Genomic DNA, 14243 nt, shown 5'->3' with positions numbered 1-14243 from the left:
TATGTAGAAATACATGTACATCGTGTACCCAAACTGACAGGGTTCCAGTTCACTTCAATTACACTTGTTTGATCTGTATTCAGTTCTCTCTCTCTCTCCTGTTTGGATAAAATATGGCCTGAAAATGTATTTTTGTTTACTAGAGAGTAGGAGAGACACGGAGATTCCCGTTACTGAACAAACATTGAGAATATCAATGAGTATTATCAGAATATAGAGCTATTTTCTATTGATTACTCAAGCCATGGAGACTTGAGTTCAATAATATTTCTTTTTTGTGTCTGTCGCATTCCTAAGACAAAAATGTTATTTTGGTAAATTTTCCCCCATTGATTCCGGATGGATTTGGGTCCCCATCCGGAATCAATGGGGGTACATTTATTGTAATCTAATTATTGCCTTAAGGAATGCGACAAATACCAACAAAAATATCATTGAACTCAAGTCTCCATGGCTTGAGTAATCAATAGGAAAAAAAGTAATTTTAGGGGTGAACTACTCCTCTAATGTTCTTTAGAAAATCGTAGTGTTTCGTGAATTATTTGGAGGCTCACTTACGATATCGTCACGGCACACATGTTGGGAATGGCTGAAGCAGAGAAGGAAGCAAGACAGCTACACACATCATTACCACCAGCAACACTTCATGACAAACGCCTCCAGAACAAGAACCGGTCAAGGATGTCATTTGTTTTTATTTGGTGATATGTTACAAGTGACCATCGACTTTCAGGAAGTTACAGTTGCCATAGAAATAAATATTGTGGGGAAAAGGGAGGGCTGTGTGAGAGAGTGGGGTCGGGTTGACGTTAGGGATGGGACGATAAGCGATATTATCGTTTACCGTGATAAAAAAACACTCACGATAATCGTATCGTGGAGATTTCATTTATCGTGATATCGTCCTCCGTCATGCACTGGGACCAATTCACCTTTTATTTGCCGAGCTGCATATCCGGTACCAATTAAAACCTATATTGTTAAAACATATACATACTTGATACAGTCTTTTTTTTACTCTCTACCAAATATCTTTGCCAAAAAATAGACGATCTACAAGCTCACAACACGTCGCAGAAGCGCAGTGAGCTTGTAGATCGGCTATTTTTTGGCAAACGTTCTGCCCCCAGGATAGTGGATGTTGGGGATATTTTGATTATCACGATAATATCGTAAATCACGATTTCTTTGGTCACAATAATCGTGACATGACATTTTCCTATCGTCCCATCCCTAGTGGACGTCCTTGACAGCGTGCGCACGTGGAGCGCAGTGACCCAGGAATGACAGAACGGGACCTTAAAAATCTGCACAAACAAAATGATAACAAAACAAAAAATAAACAAACAAACAAACAAGGAAAAATGACCTACAACTATGTGCAAAAAAACATACCCACATAGAAAAAAAAAAAATCTTTAGTTATTTTTTAGTTATTTTTCTTTTTTTTTCTTTTTACATAAACAGTGACAGTGACGAGCATAGACATGGTTTGTTCCCCTCGATTTGGTGCCTGAGAGAGAGAGAGAGAGAGAGAGAGAGAGAGAGAGAGAGAGAGAGAGAGAGAGAGAGAGAGAGATAACAACGCAGCAACCAGGACTGATAGCAGAGCGGCAAGAGAGAGAAAGAGAGACAGAAGGGGAGCACACACTGGACGCGGGCGGCTGCGCAGTGTCGCAGTGTCGCAGTATCGACGCACGTGAAGTGCCGCGCGGTAACCCCAACTGGATGCGGTGCGCTGCCACACAGCTCATCCATTTCCCCCGGTGGGGAGAACCATGGGAGAACATGTTCACCGCGTGGCAACACTAGAAAAATAGAACAGCGGCGTATCGGCGCGGCAGACCTGCGGCAGACCTGCGGCTGCGCGCGTCTGACGCCGCCGGTGTGGGTTAGTTCACTGAAAATAATGGGGCCGCATTTTTTGACGCACCGCTTCCGCGCCCAGTGTGTGTTCCCCTAGACCCCGTTTACAGACCAGGATGGAGGGATGAGGTGGAGAGAGAGAGAGAGAGAGAAAGAGAGAGTGGCAGGGTATCGGCATCCAGAGACGCACTGCTGTGTCGCTACGGCGAGACTCCAGGAGAGGGGCGGGGCTAAGAGGTGGGGAGCCAATTCGGGACTCGCTATAAGGCTTGATATGGCACATCCTCATCCTATCAATGTGACTTATGTCAGGGGTCTTCAACGCTTTCAGGCCAAGGACCCCTTAGCTGAGAGAGGGATGAAGCAGGGACCCCCTCTACATATTGTATGAATGTGTGATGCAGATCTTCAGAGTCATAGACTTGTTTGAAAGCACTGTCGTCAGTCTATGTTGGATTCGTGTTTTTAGTTAAACTGAACTTGCACTCTGTACTTGGTCTGCTTTTTTTACCTGTACACCAAACCTATTTGCCGAAAATAGCCGATCTACAAGCTTGTAGATCGGCTATTTTTGGCTAAAGTTCTCCTCAGAATAGGGATGCAAGGGTTCAAGTTGTTCATTTAAAAGAATGATCCTATCACAAAGATGTGGCGGCCGCCCTGTAACTCTGAGGACCCCATAGGGGCCCCGGACCCCCTGTTGAAGACCCCTGACTTGTGTGATGCTCTGCCCCCCCCTCCTCCCCAAGGGTCAAACCCCTCACCTTCCCAGCCCCCCAACTCTAGAAGGCACTGGTGTTGAAACTTTGTTTTCTCCAACATTCTACATGTCCGGCTTCTCTATTTAAGATGAGCGATTGAGGCAATGAAGACGCACATAAAAAAAAAGTTACAAATAAAAATAAAAACAACAACACATAAGATACACACGTCCTGTCCGGGTAACTCTCTAGCATGGCTATCAAACTAGCATGACCTCTTTATAGTCTCTCCTACAGTGGAGAATGCCAAATCTGTAAACATTAACATGGCTAGAAAAATAAAATAAAAATATCAACAACACCACACAATAAAAAAAAAAAGAAAAAAGAACAGGTTATGTTTTGGTTAACCAGTGATATGGAGAACACAAGATTTGTGTGCCAGCGTGTGTGTTAGTCAGAGAATATTATCAGAATACCTGTCAAAGCTGGGAATAAATTCCTTCCAAACGATTTCTTCACCAATGTGTTCATAAAAGTGTCTAGTAACATATCTAACAAAGATTGAAATTCAAAATCCCTAGGAGAATCTTTGACTGCTAGGGTAATTCTGGGTCTCATTCACTAACTATACTTGCCTGGTTAATAAACCAGACTCTTTCACACACTTCGTTTTGGGAAGAGAGTCTGGAATTTCGGGGAGAGATTTTTTTTCTGGGGTGCGGGCTAAAGCCTATTGACGTAATGTTAGGGGCGGTTTAAAAAATTGCTTAATTGCTCCCTTTGAACTTCAAAGGAGTTGTGAACCGCAGTAATTGATTGAGTGTCAATAGCTCGTTAGTGTTCTCTCTAATCAATGAAACATCAAAGACAACTACCTGTTTGATGCCTGGCATAGAGGGGAGGGGGAGGGGGGAATGTTTTGGTATCCACACAGCCTACAGCCCTGATTGGCTAACCCTTTCTGGTGGCTGGTGGAAATGGATTCTCAATTGTGAGGCTCCAGACCACACTACACCACGGGGTGGTGTTGTGCGGTCTGGTTTATTAACCAGGCTATAACTATACACTATACTATAAGGGACAAAATTACTCCCCAAAAAAAGATGCTTTAAGTGGGATGTGAGGGGTCTAACTAGGTGTTATTTTTATGGACTGTTTTTAGACCAATGAATGTTTTTCGTGCAAAACAAATGCTTGCAATGGATTCAGAATAATTAAAAACACCTAGTTAGACCCCTCACATCCCACTTAAAGCATATTTTTGGTAGTCATTTTTTCCCCGTATAGTATAGTGTATAGTTAGTGAATGAGACCCAGAATTACCCTAGCCTCGCAACAGCCAGACTCTCCAAAAGGAGAGTCTGGGAGTTCTCCATAGACGATGCATTACGCGATGACGTAGTTACTCACTTTGACTGACAGGTCCATTCAGTAGTCATCAGCGCATCAAAACATCGTTGGGAGAACATCAAATACGTCTTTTCCAGACAGAAATTCCAAAGGTGCAAACTGTTGTTCGTTTTTAACTCTTTTACCGCTTTGGACGTTCCCGTTCGCCCCATTTTTCACGGCGGGGCGATGCCAATTGTACGTTCTTTGGCTCGTTCTTTTGTACCTTGTTTTGATGTCTGTAAACTGATGAGGGGTCGCGCGGGTGTGTACCGTTAACACATCTCCCATAAAAGTGCTCTCAAAAACCACAGACATAGAAAGGTAGACGCCTCTTCCGGCTGGGGGGTGCTGGTCCAAGACTCCTGGCAAGCCTCCCAATAACTCTACGCAAGCCTCCAGAATTCTGAGGCGGGGCTCTTGGGAATTCTGAAGGACGCTTCCTTGTGCGTCACAGAATGGGAAGCTCGGTAGGCCAATCAGATGCAGGACTGGCAGGACTCCCTCTTTCCCATTGGAGGGGGCAGAGTGCCTTCCGCAGTTCCACAGTTATGCACTTCCGCCAGAGGTGTTTGACCAGTCGCGCTAATGAACTGCAGCGGCGGAGGAGGTATCTAGCTTTTTATATCTGTGTCAAAAACCCACTGGACGTTAGCATCAATGGAGTAACAAAACGCTTCCTTGTTATTTTCTCTGGGTCTATTGCTCTGTAGTGATTTAGTGGCCTGGACGGATGGGAGCCGACCGCGACCATTTCACATTAATTCTTGAATGAGGCTGCCCTCTACTGCTAGTATGACCAAAGTGCACTATGTAATGAGGAAGAAAAAAAAATAGATCTTTGTCTATAACCTCGCAAAGGTAAGCTGCTTTTGCTGGCACAAGACCCAATAAATAAATAATAACATCTGGCAGTAAAACTGTTAATTTATGAGATGCTGTTGATTTCAGATAAAACTTCGCTTAATGCAGCTTTTATTTGCGATTTGTGAACTCGCATTGGACAAAATGCGAGAGCTGTAGCAGCCGCTCGACCAATCAGGAGCGGTGTGAGGCGGGTTCGCTCGAAATGCAGCCTTTTGATTGGAAATTGAGAACCTAAATTCTCATAAAGAGACTCGATGGGAGGGACACCAGACCGAGAAAGGAAGCACATTGGTGATGACGTAACTCGGGATGGCTTGCGAGGCTAGAATTACCCTAGCTGTCAAACATTTTGCTAGGGATTTTGAATTTCAATCTTTGTTAGATATGTTACTAGACACCTTTACGAACACATTGGTGAAGAAATCGTTTGGTAAGGAATTTATTTCCAGGTTTTATTAATATCCCCTGACTGTGTGTGTGTGTGTGTGTGTGTGTTCATGCCTCACTAGAGTGGGTTTTGCGTGTGTGATTTCTGCTTCAACTCGACTACGTGTATATCAATACAATCGGCAGCAAAACAAAAAAAAACAAGAGACTGACTTGTGTGTCCGTGCACACTAGAATGTGAGCGAGTGCCTGCGCGTGGCATCACACAGAAACGACACACACGCGCTATTTGAGTTTAAGTCGACCCCAGCAGTGGATATTTACACAGTGGGTGTGGGCGGTGCCGACTCCTATTCTACACACCGTGTTTGGCTGTTACGTACTTATGTCATTATGGACGATCGACAACAACAGTGACGGTTATAATTAGAAAATAATCTATCGCCTTCTTCTAACAGTTAAAGTGTCTACCATAATGTCTCACACTGTAGTAACATTAAGACAACATACGTAGGGTTAATGCTCAAGAGGACCGTTCCTTTATACTGCACGTGCTACCTGCACAGTAAGAACATCTGGTTCTCTTGTTTCCGTTTTATTTTACATCGACCTCGTATGCAAAAGGTGAAAAGAATCGCGTCGGACCAAGCGGACTTCAGTCAGTGGCGTCAGTTCAGCAAAAGCTAAGGTATGGCAACATGACTGGTGTCTTGCATGTGCGCCCTCGCGCGCGAGCAAGACACCAGTCATGTTGCCATACCTTAGCAACAGGCACGATGAAAAGTACATTTTATTATTTCCCCCTGTAGCCAAGGTATGGCAGCTGCCATAGCTTGCCATACCCAATTGACGCCTCTGACTTCAGTAATCGCAGCTTTTCGCTTTGGTTTGCAATGTCACTTCTGCCTCGTTATCGTTCCGTCGATAACCCTTCTCCCCTTCACGTTTGGAACGTCGAGATCAGATCATCAAAGCGTTTTGGCGACGACGCTAGAAAAAAATTAAATAAAAAATAAAATCACATATATTGGACCACTTCATTTTGTTATTCCTTTTCTCCCACTCGTTTCCCATCCTTTGTTTTGTTTGTCCTTTCAGAGTAGGGGTCTATACTCACACGTGAGTAAAACTTACAACGGTATAGTCTCTCCGTTGTCAAATGGTCCCTGTGTGAAATGTGAACCTTCAGTCCATTGGGGGGTGGGGTGCTGTGGTGGTGGTGGCGGTGGGGGGGGAATCCGTGTCAGTCCAAAAACCCCCGTCACAGCGAATCTCCACCTTCCACTCGGGGGGGCCGTGTCGGTCTCATCAAGACCTCCTCCACTCTGCTTTGAAATTCCAAGGATCACTTCCCACGGTTTGTGGATTAAGAGCAGTTAAGAACAGTTAAAAAATAAATAACAAGTCTTTTTTTTTGTGTTTAAAACGTCTATTTCTTGTCGTTTTCTTTACGGTTTAGGGGCGTGTTTGTCAGGGCAGTGTTGGTTCAAGATGGAGGGGCATTTCTAGCTCTGGTCCAGCCTCTGACAGACTGCTGGCTAAATGACTAGACCAGGATTTCTCAGCCCCTACGAGGGCTCAACTTCAGTCAAAATAAACTAAACTACTTCACTACTCACCAAACCAAAGGTAGTTTTGCGTTGTTGAAAGTCTATTCTCTGCGGTGGGAAACCTCTCAGCACCATTTTTGTCATGAAATAAAACATATCCAACTCCACCGCCGCTTATTTCCGGGGGTTGTGTCTGCTGTGGTTCGCTGCCGGCTCGAGGTGGGTGCATTTTATTTCATGACAAAAATAATGTATTTTACAGAGTGGGTGCTGAGAGGTTTCCCACCGTGGAGAATAGACTTTCAACAACGCAAAACTACCTTTGGTTTGGTGAGTAGTGAAGTAGTTTAGTTTATTTTGACTCAAGTTGAGCCCTCGTAGGGGCTGAGAAATCCTGGTCTAGTCTTTTAGCCAGCAGTCTGGACCAGAGCTGGGGAATTTCATGGTCCAGTGGCGGTCAGCTCCAAGTTCACGGCTGTGATCCGTCACCATAATGGCTTGTGTTCATAGTTTATAGGAGTGCGATTGTGTGTGTGTGTGTGTGTGTGTGTGTGTGTGTGTGTGTGTGTGTGTGTGTGTGTGTGAGTGCTAGGACTGCTACTTGAAGATGAAATTGATGAAGACCTGCAGCAGGACGAGGAAGATGATGATGACGTAGTCGCGCTGGTGGAGGAAGGAGGAGGAGCCTCCCGCCGACGAAACCTGGTTGGCCGCACGGCTCCTCAGCACGCCGATGCTCCTGTACCACACACACACAAACACACACGCAACACGCACACACACACACACACACACACACACACACACACACACACACACACGTGCAAGTTAATTTCGTATACTAATACCAATGGTTTTCAACTAGTGGTCCCTGTCTGAGGGGGTTCCAGGTGGTCCCCAGCTAAATGATGGGAGTGTTGGTAACCAAATGGACCCTTTATATAGATCTTTAACTCTTGAGAGCGTAAAATGAAATTGAAATTTTACGTTTCTCAGGAGATAAATTATTGTTTAACATCTGCATTACTTAATATACAAGAAGGCTACACACTTGGAGAATGTAGAAGAATTTGTATTTTGATCAACGTTTGCCAGTTTTATCTCTCCTAGTCGGGGGCCTTAGGGAGATAGGATGGTAATTTCATGCTAATCAGTCTAGAAGTGCCAAATTTTGCACAGATGTAGCCCAGGGAATGCTGGTCTAACTAGGGGTTTGTCCTTGGGCTACAAATGGCCCCAGAAAACGCCCACAAAACTGTGAAAAGTGATGACTCATCACTTTTCATCACTAAACAATCGTTTTCTGGGGCCATTTGTAGCCCAAGGAATGTTTTTTTTGTGCAAAACAAATGCTTGCAATGGATTCAGCATCACGACAAACCCCTAGTTAGACCCCTCACATCCTACTTAAATACCCAGAAAAAAAAAGAAAATTCTGGGTATTTTCCTCCTGTATAGAAAGTCGATGGGAGCCCAACTTTATTTGGCCGCTGTGGCGACCCCGAAGGTCGCCGACTCGGGTGCCCTAGCTAAATCATTAGAGCAAGCCCTGGGCTACATCTGTGCAAAATGTGGCGCTTTTAGACTGATTAGCACGAAAAAGCCCCAAGGCCTTCGACTATCCTGTGGAAACACATCAATAGAGCATGGAATTAGGGACGATAAGATATAATCCAACGATAAAAAAAAAGATTCTACGTTTTGGGCCAGAGGCTAAATGTCATCAAATGGTGGTTTGTGGCTCAAATTGTGAATAAATAATGGACCTTGATGTGAAAACCACTGAATAAAACTAGGATGAAAGGATTTCGTCGACTACAGTTTACAGTTTAGGCATTTAGCAGACGCTTTTAATCCAAAGCGACTTACAATAAGCAGATAATACATCACTATAATAAACACGATAACATGTCAGAACATCAACAACAATATAACAAATGCATATGAATATCAATCTAAAAAAACAATATAATCAGTAAAGAAAAAAGGATTCTAAAAAAAAAAACTAAAAACAAATGCTAACTAGCTTCATGTATGGTCATTGAGTGTTTCAGTAGTGCTAGTGACTACCTTTTTCCAATGACAAAAAACTAAATAAAAACAAAGCTATGATGACTAAAGCTAAGACTAAATATATTGACAATTCCGTCAACAAATAAAACTAGACTGAATGTTAGGGGGGACTAGTGGAGAGAAGATCCAGTAGAACTGAAAGATGAGTCATTTCATTCTTTTATTGCAACTTGTTGCGCTCTTTTTTCCAGGCGTTTCGCCTTTATTCTGACATGACATAATTCTTCCCCCAGCGCTGACCAGCGCGACCAAAGTGAAGCGATTGAAGCGACTAGAAACAAATATATCTCTTCAGGTTTGAAAGCACCATAACAAAAAAACAATGCATGAAAAGAGTACGGCTGAGTCACCTGTTGATGTCCTCCTGTGTTTGTTTTATGGATTCAATGGCACTTTGAAGTTCACTGAGGTCCGTTCCCTTTTTCCTCAACCGGCTGTTGTGTTTGCTTTTGTGTCCTGAAAAACAGTGGTGTATCCTGTAAGTGGTTTATTGTTGCACATTATGAGTTATAAAGAATTGTATTGTGTGCTGTGTGTGTGTGCTAGGGGCATTCACCAAATATTCGAATATTCGAATATCAAAGTCACTATTCGACGTTGTTCACCGAAGTCGAATATTCACGTTTTTTTTTTTGTTTTTTTTACCGTTTTCTCTTTAAAAAATATATAGTCTACTCTAGTTTATACATCTTGGCCAGATAGGAAGTCATAAGAATGAGTTTCAAAGCCCCTGGTGGATGAATTTGTTAATGCTCTTATACCAGGGGTTCTCAAACCTTTTTAGGCCGTGACCCCCAAAATAAACATATTTGAACTGGAGACCCCCATCCTGTCAAGCACTTGGAATTGTAGGTATTACATTTAATGTGACTCGGTTCCGCAGATAAATATTGTGAAAATATTTTCACAATGTTCCGCCTCTTGCTTACTTAATATTTGACAGTTTGGCCAGTCCTGTCGAATATTTGACTATTCGAATACTTTGAGGTCGATTCATTCGAATACTAAAAATCACTATTCGTGAATGCCCTAGTGTGCGCTGTGTGTGTGTGTGTGTGTGTGTGTGTGTGTGTGTGTGCGTGCGTGCGTGCGTGCGTGCGTGCGTGCGTGCGCTTGTGTGACTCACGTTCGCTGCCAGAGGAATCCTGGCGGTCGAGCTCAGGCGAGGAACATCCACTCTCTGTACTCTTAGGTTTTTTATCGCTATGCTTGTGTTTTCTCTTTGGTGCTGTGACCTGGAGTAAACACCACACACACACACACACACACACACACACACACACACACACACACACACACACACACACACACACACACACACACACACAAGATGCAGGTTAACACCCCCCGAGTCACACAAACCAGGAGACGAAACAGCAGCCAACTCATCCATGCCATACAAACAACTAGGGATGGGACGATACTAAAATGTCATATCACGATTATTGTGACAAAAGAAATCATGATTTTACGATATTATCGCGATAATCAAAATCCATTATCCTGGGGTGGAACGTTTGCCAAAAAATAGCAGATCTACAAGCTCACAACGCATTGCGTTGCGATGCGTTGCGAGCTTGTAGATCGGTTCTTTTTTGGCAAAGACATTTGATAGAGTGAGAAAAAGACTGTAAGTACGTATATTACAAGTACCTTTTACCAATTCTAAAGGGTTTAAGTGGTACCGGATATGCAGCTCAGCAAATAAAAGGTGAATTGATCCCAGTGCATGACGGAGGACGATATCACGATAAATTAAATCTCCACGATACGATTATCGTGAGTGTTTTTTATCACGATAAACGATAACATCGTCCCATCTCTACATGCCATACAAACAACTATGCAGTCTATTTTCAACTAACCGTTATCAAAACCATCTATAATTCATAAGAAACAGTACACTACTGTCTACCACACAGCTGCTAGTATTAGCATAAATGTGAGACACACACACACACACACACACACACACACACACAAGTGCTCTGATCAGTGCCGTGCAGTGCATTTGTCAGCCACTAGGAGGCATGCTTGTCAGCTGCTCAGCCACGTCCAGACAAAGTAACTAAAGCCCCTTTTCGACTTCAGCTCTAGCACCCCGATACACAACACTACGCCGCGCCACTTAAAAATATCTACATTTTCCATTACACGAAAGTACCCCTATCGGTGAAAACAAATTGACCCTTTTAACTGTGATTATAATACACTTTAAAAAGTATTAATGTATCATAACTACAATAACTATAATACACTATAATAGATTATAATAGTGGTTATAACACAATAAAATCTATTATCATGTATTACAACTATATCCTGGTGGTCTAAATGAGAAGTCAGTGAGTGGTCATTATGAAGTGTTTGGCCCTGTTTGGCCTAGCTCAGACCTACTCTGGAGTGGATTTTTAGTACTTTTTACTTTTTAGTTCCACGTTTAGTACCACTTTCACACCACTCTACCCAGGTCATTGCAGTGGAAAACCTTAAACAAGTGGGCGGTGTGGAGTGGTGTGGTGTTGGGCCATGTCAGTGGAAAGGGGGCTTAAGTAAGTAAAATTATCTAACGTCTCTCAAAACAAGCACGGCCAGACGCAGATGGTGGACTAGCGCAGCTTACAAGCGGAGCGCACATGGAAACACAGCATGCACGCAAACCAAAGCTTATTATTTGTTACTAAGGAAAACGCCAAAATCCTATAACGTGACCCCGCTGAGTCTCACAGCGCGGGGGGGAAAAGGAAAACAAAACATAGATGAGAAAACGGATGAAGAGGGTGGGGAAAATGGCCGCCAATCAGCGATGGCAGAGGCACGCGTGTGTTGGTTGATGTCGGTGGTTTGATCCAGTGGTGTAAAGTAACTGAGTAAGTACTGTACGTTCAGGCCGTGACCCCCAAAATAATCATATTTTTACTGGGGACCCCCCCCACACCTTGACGAGCGCTTGTAATTGTAGGACTTGGCATTACATTTAGTTTGACTCGATCTATTCCATTGTGAAAATAGCTGATCTACATGCAGCGCAGGCAGGCAGTGCGGCGACGACAGACACTTAGGCGCCGGCTACACGGAGCTGGATATTTCTGAAGCTAATCATTTTTTTTTATGCGTTTGGGGCTTGCAGCCACACAAAGCTGGATATTTCGGCTGCGAAGCTGGATATTTTTGAAACCGGATACATAAGTGAAGACATTGAAAAATATCCGATTCACTGGATCCGTGTAGACACGGTACCCGGATATCTCTGAAGACTTTACTGTGTGTGTGCTTGTTAGACCTAGATATCGTCACTGTCAGGCAGAAACCTCGTATCTCCAAGTTTCAAATTTGTATATTTTTTCGCAACACAAAGCCCTGCTTCATCATACAAGGCTGTCACACAAAAGTAGTGAAAACAGCAGATCTACAAGCACACAACGCCTCGCGGTGCGAGGCGTTGTGTGCTTGTAGATCGGCTGTTTTCACTATTTAGTAGGCTAAACAATGTTAAGTGATAAAAACGAACGGTTTTGGACATACAAGGTTTCCACCCGACAACGACGATATCTTTGTCGTGTGGACCTAGATACTTTTCTATGTGGATATCTGAAAAACCGGGATATATGAAATATCCAGCTCCGTGTAGCCTACGCCTTAGAGGTGGTCAAAATGAATGCAACGAGCACTGCTGTGTGGAGGAGGGCGGGTGAGATGATGAGCCAGGTAAAAAATAATAATAATACAAATAAAAAAAATACAAAAATTGTAAAATACGATTTGGAAGGGAGAGTGGAGGTGGCGGCGGTTTATTTGATCGAGGCCGACCTACCTGATGACACTTTTTGCATTTGTCCCTCCGCGGCCCCTGGTTACTGAGACTAATAACACTGCCAGAACGTACCATAGGCGTGCGGTGTCGGACCTGAGTCTGAATCCAGCCATCTTTCTCAAACTGAATCAGATCATTGAGGGGGTCCCACGGCCGCGTGCTGCGAGGGCGGGTGGGGGAAGAGAGTCACACACACGCGCGCACACGCACACACATTAATGACAGAGAGAGAGAGACAGAGAGAAAGACGGGTGTGGGTGGGGTGGGGGGGGGGAGAGAGAGAGACGGACAGACAGACAGACAGACAGACAAATGAGAGAGACAGATTACACTTACAGAATAGAGGTTATGCGAGCGTGACATCATCATCATCATACCCAGAAGTTATGCTGGAACGCCTTCTGACTGGGTGGCAAAATAACTATTTTTCTGGCCTTGACAGACCATACATCCAAACAGAAAAGTCCTGTCTGATTGCATTAAACGGCGTTAAACAACGTCAAACTCACTTTGCCACTCGATTTGCCATTCACTTTATGCATGTGCATGCCTACCCAATTGCAGGAAAAAAGGAGAAAATGTCATCTGTAAAATGTATGATTCAATGCAGACACGCAAGAAAACGTCCAGTACAAGGCTATAAGGCTATAAACAGTAATTGAAATCTGAATCTGAATGACTAAACTATTCACTATTACTGTATACTTATTGGAGACACAGGGAAGAAAGTTTACATTTCATTCCTACAGTCTACTCTAGAGTTAGCCTTGTCATACCTGCCAACTGAACACACCCGATTATTAAGGAAGTCTGCCCCTTTCTTAACCCTTTCTCCCGCTGTGCTCCGGAATGGCAATTTGCCTTGATTTCATGTCGATTGAATACTTTATTTGACAAAAATGTAAACAGCATGGGGTGCAGTCAGACTTTTGGGCTAAAAGGATAAAACAAAAACATATATTGTGGTCCTAATGTACAAACAATCTTGCTTGATGTGCGTCGCTTGCCACTAGTGTGCTCACACAAACCGTTCAGTTTGTTGTTAAAAAGTGAGAATCAGTGTTGATTTCGTCGACTAAAACTATGACGAAAAATGTTTGTCGACTGTGTTTTTTTCACTCACGATAACTAAATAAAAACGAAATAAAAACTAAGCTGTCATGACTAAAACTAAATATATTGACAATTTCGTCAACAAAATAAAAACTAGACTAAAACGTTAGGGATGGACTGGTGGAGAAGAGAGTCATTTTATGTTTGGTTGCACTCAGGTGTTGCTGAAAATAGCAGATCTACAAGCTCACAAGTGAGCTTGTAGATCGGCTATTTTCAGCACGCAACCAAGTGTAACATCAGTCATTACGATGTCATCAAGGCCTGCCAAAATACATTTTAGTCAACTAAATCAACTGTATATTTAGTCGACTAAAATTAGAATAAAAATAATACTTTTCAGGTGACTAAATCATGACTAAAACTAAAATACATTTTATTCAAAAGACTATGACTAAAACAAAATCTAAATTTGCTGTCAAAAACAACACGCGAGAATGGATGAAACAGTTCCATTTCAGCCCACTTCTCAGCCCTAAT

The 14243-nt window shown here is 43.2% G+C and overlaps 1 protein-coding gene across 2 annotated transcripts in view; it reads right to left on the bottom strand.

The window, feature by feature from the left end:
- Nucleotides 1-5994: 5994 nt before the first annotated feature.
- Nucleotides 5995-14243, bottom strand: part of osbpl8 (oxysterol binding protein-like 8) — a 180060-nt gene continuing 171811 nt past the window's right edge. For both annotated transcript variants that reach the window (XM_080753969.1, XM_080753970.1), the window contains 4 exons: nucleotides 12723-12810; nucleotides 9963-10071; nucleotides 9187-9292; nucleotides 5995-7502 (listed from right to left, as the gene is read on the bottom strand). In XM_080753969.1, coding sequence (XP_080610095.1) covers nucleotides 7361-7502; nucleotides 9187-9292; nucleotides 9963-10071; nucleotides 12723-12810 — 445 coding nt within the window. In that variant the 3' untranslated portion in view covers nucleotides 5995-7360. The remainder of the gene's footprint in view (nucleotides 7503-9186; nucleotides 9293-9962; nucleotides 10072-12722; nucleotides 12811-14243) is intronic.

This window comes from Nannobrachium achirus (genome assembly GCF_963921795.1).
Source record: "Nannobrachium achirus genome assembly, chromosome: 23".
In the NCBI taxonomy this organism is placed as follows: Eukaryota; Metazoa; Chordata; class Actinopteri; order Myctophiformes; family Myctophidae; genus Nannobrachium; species Nannobrachium achirus.
The sequence above is the reverse complement of the archived record's forward strand: the minus strand, read 5'-3'. Positions and strand labels throughout refer to the sequence as shown.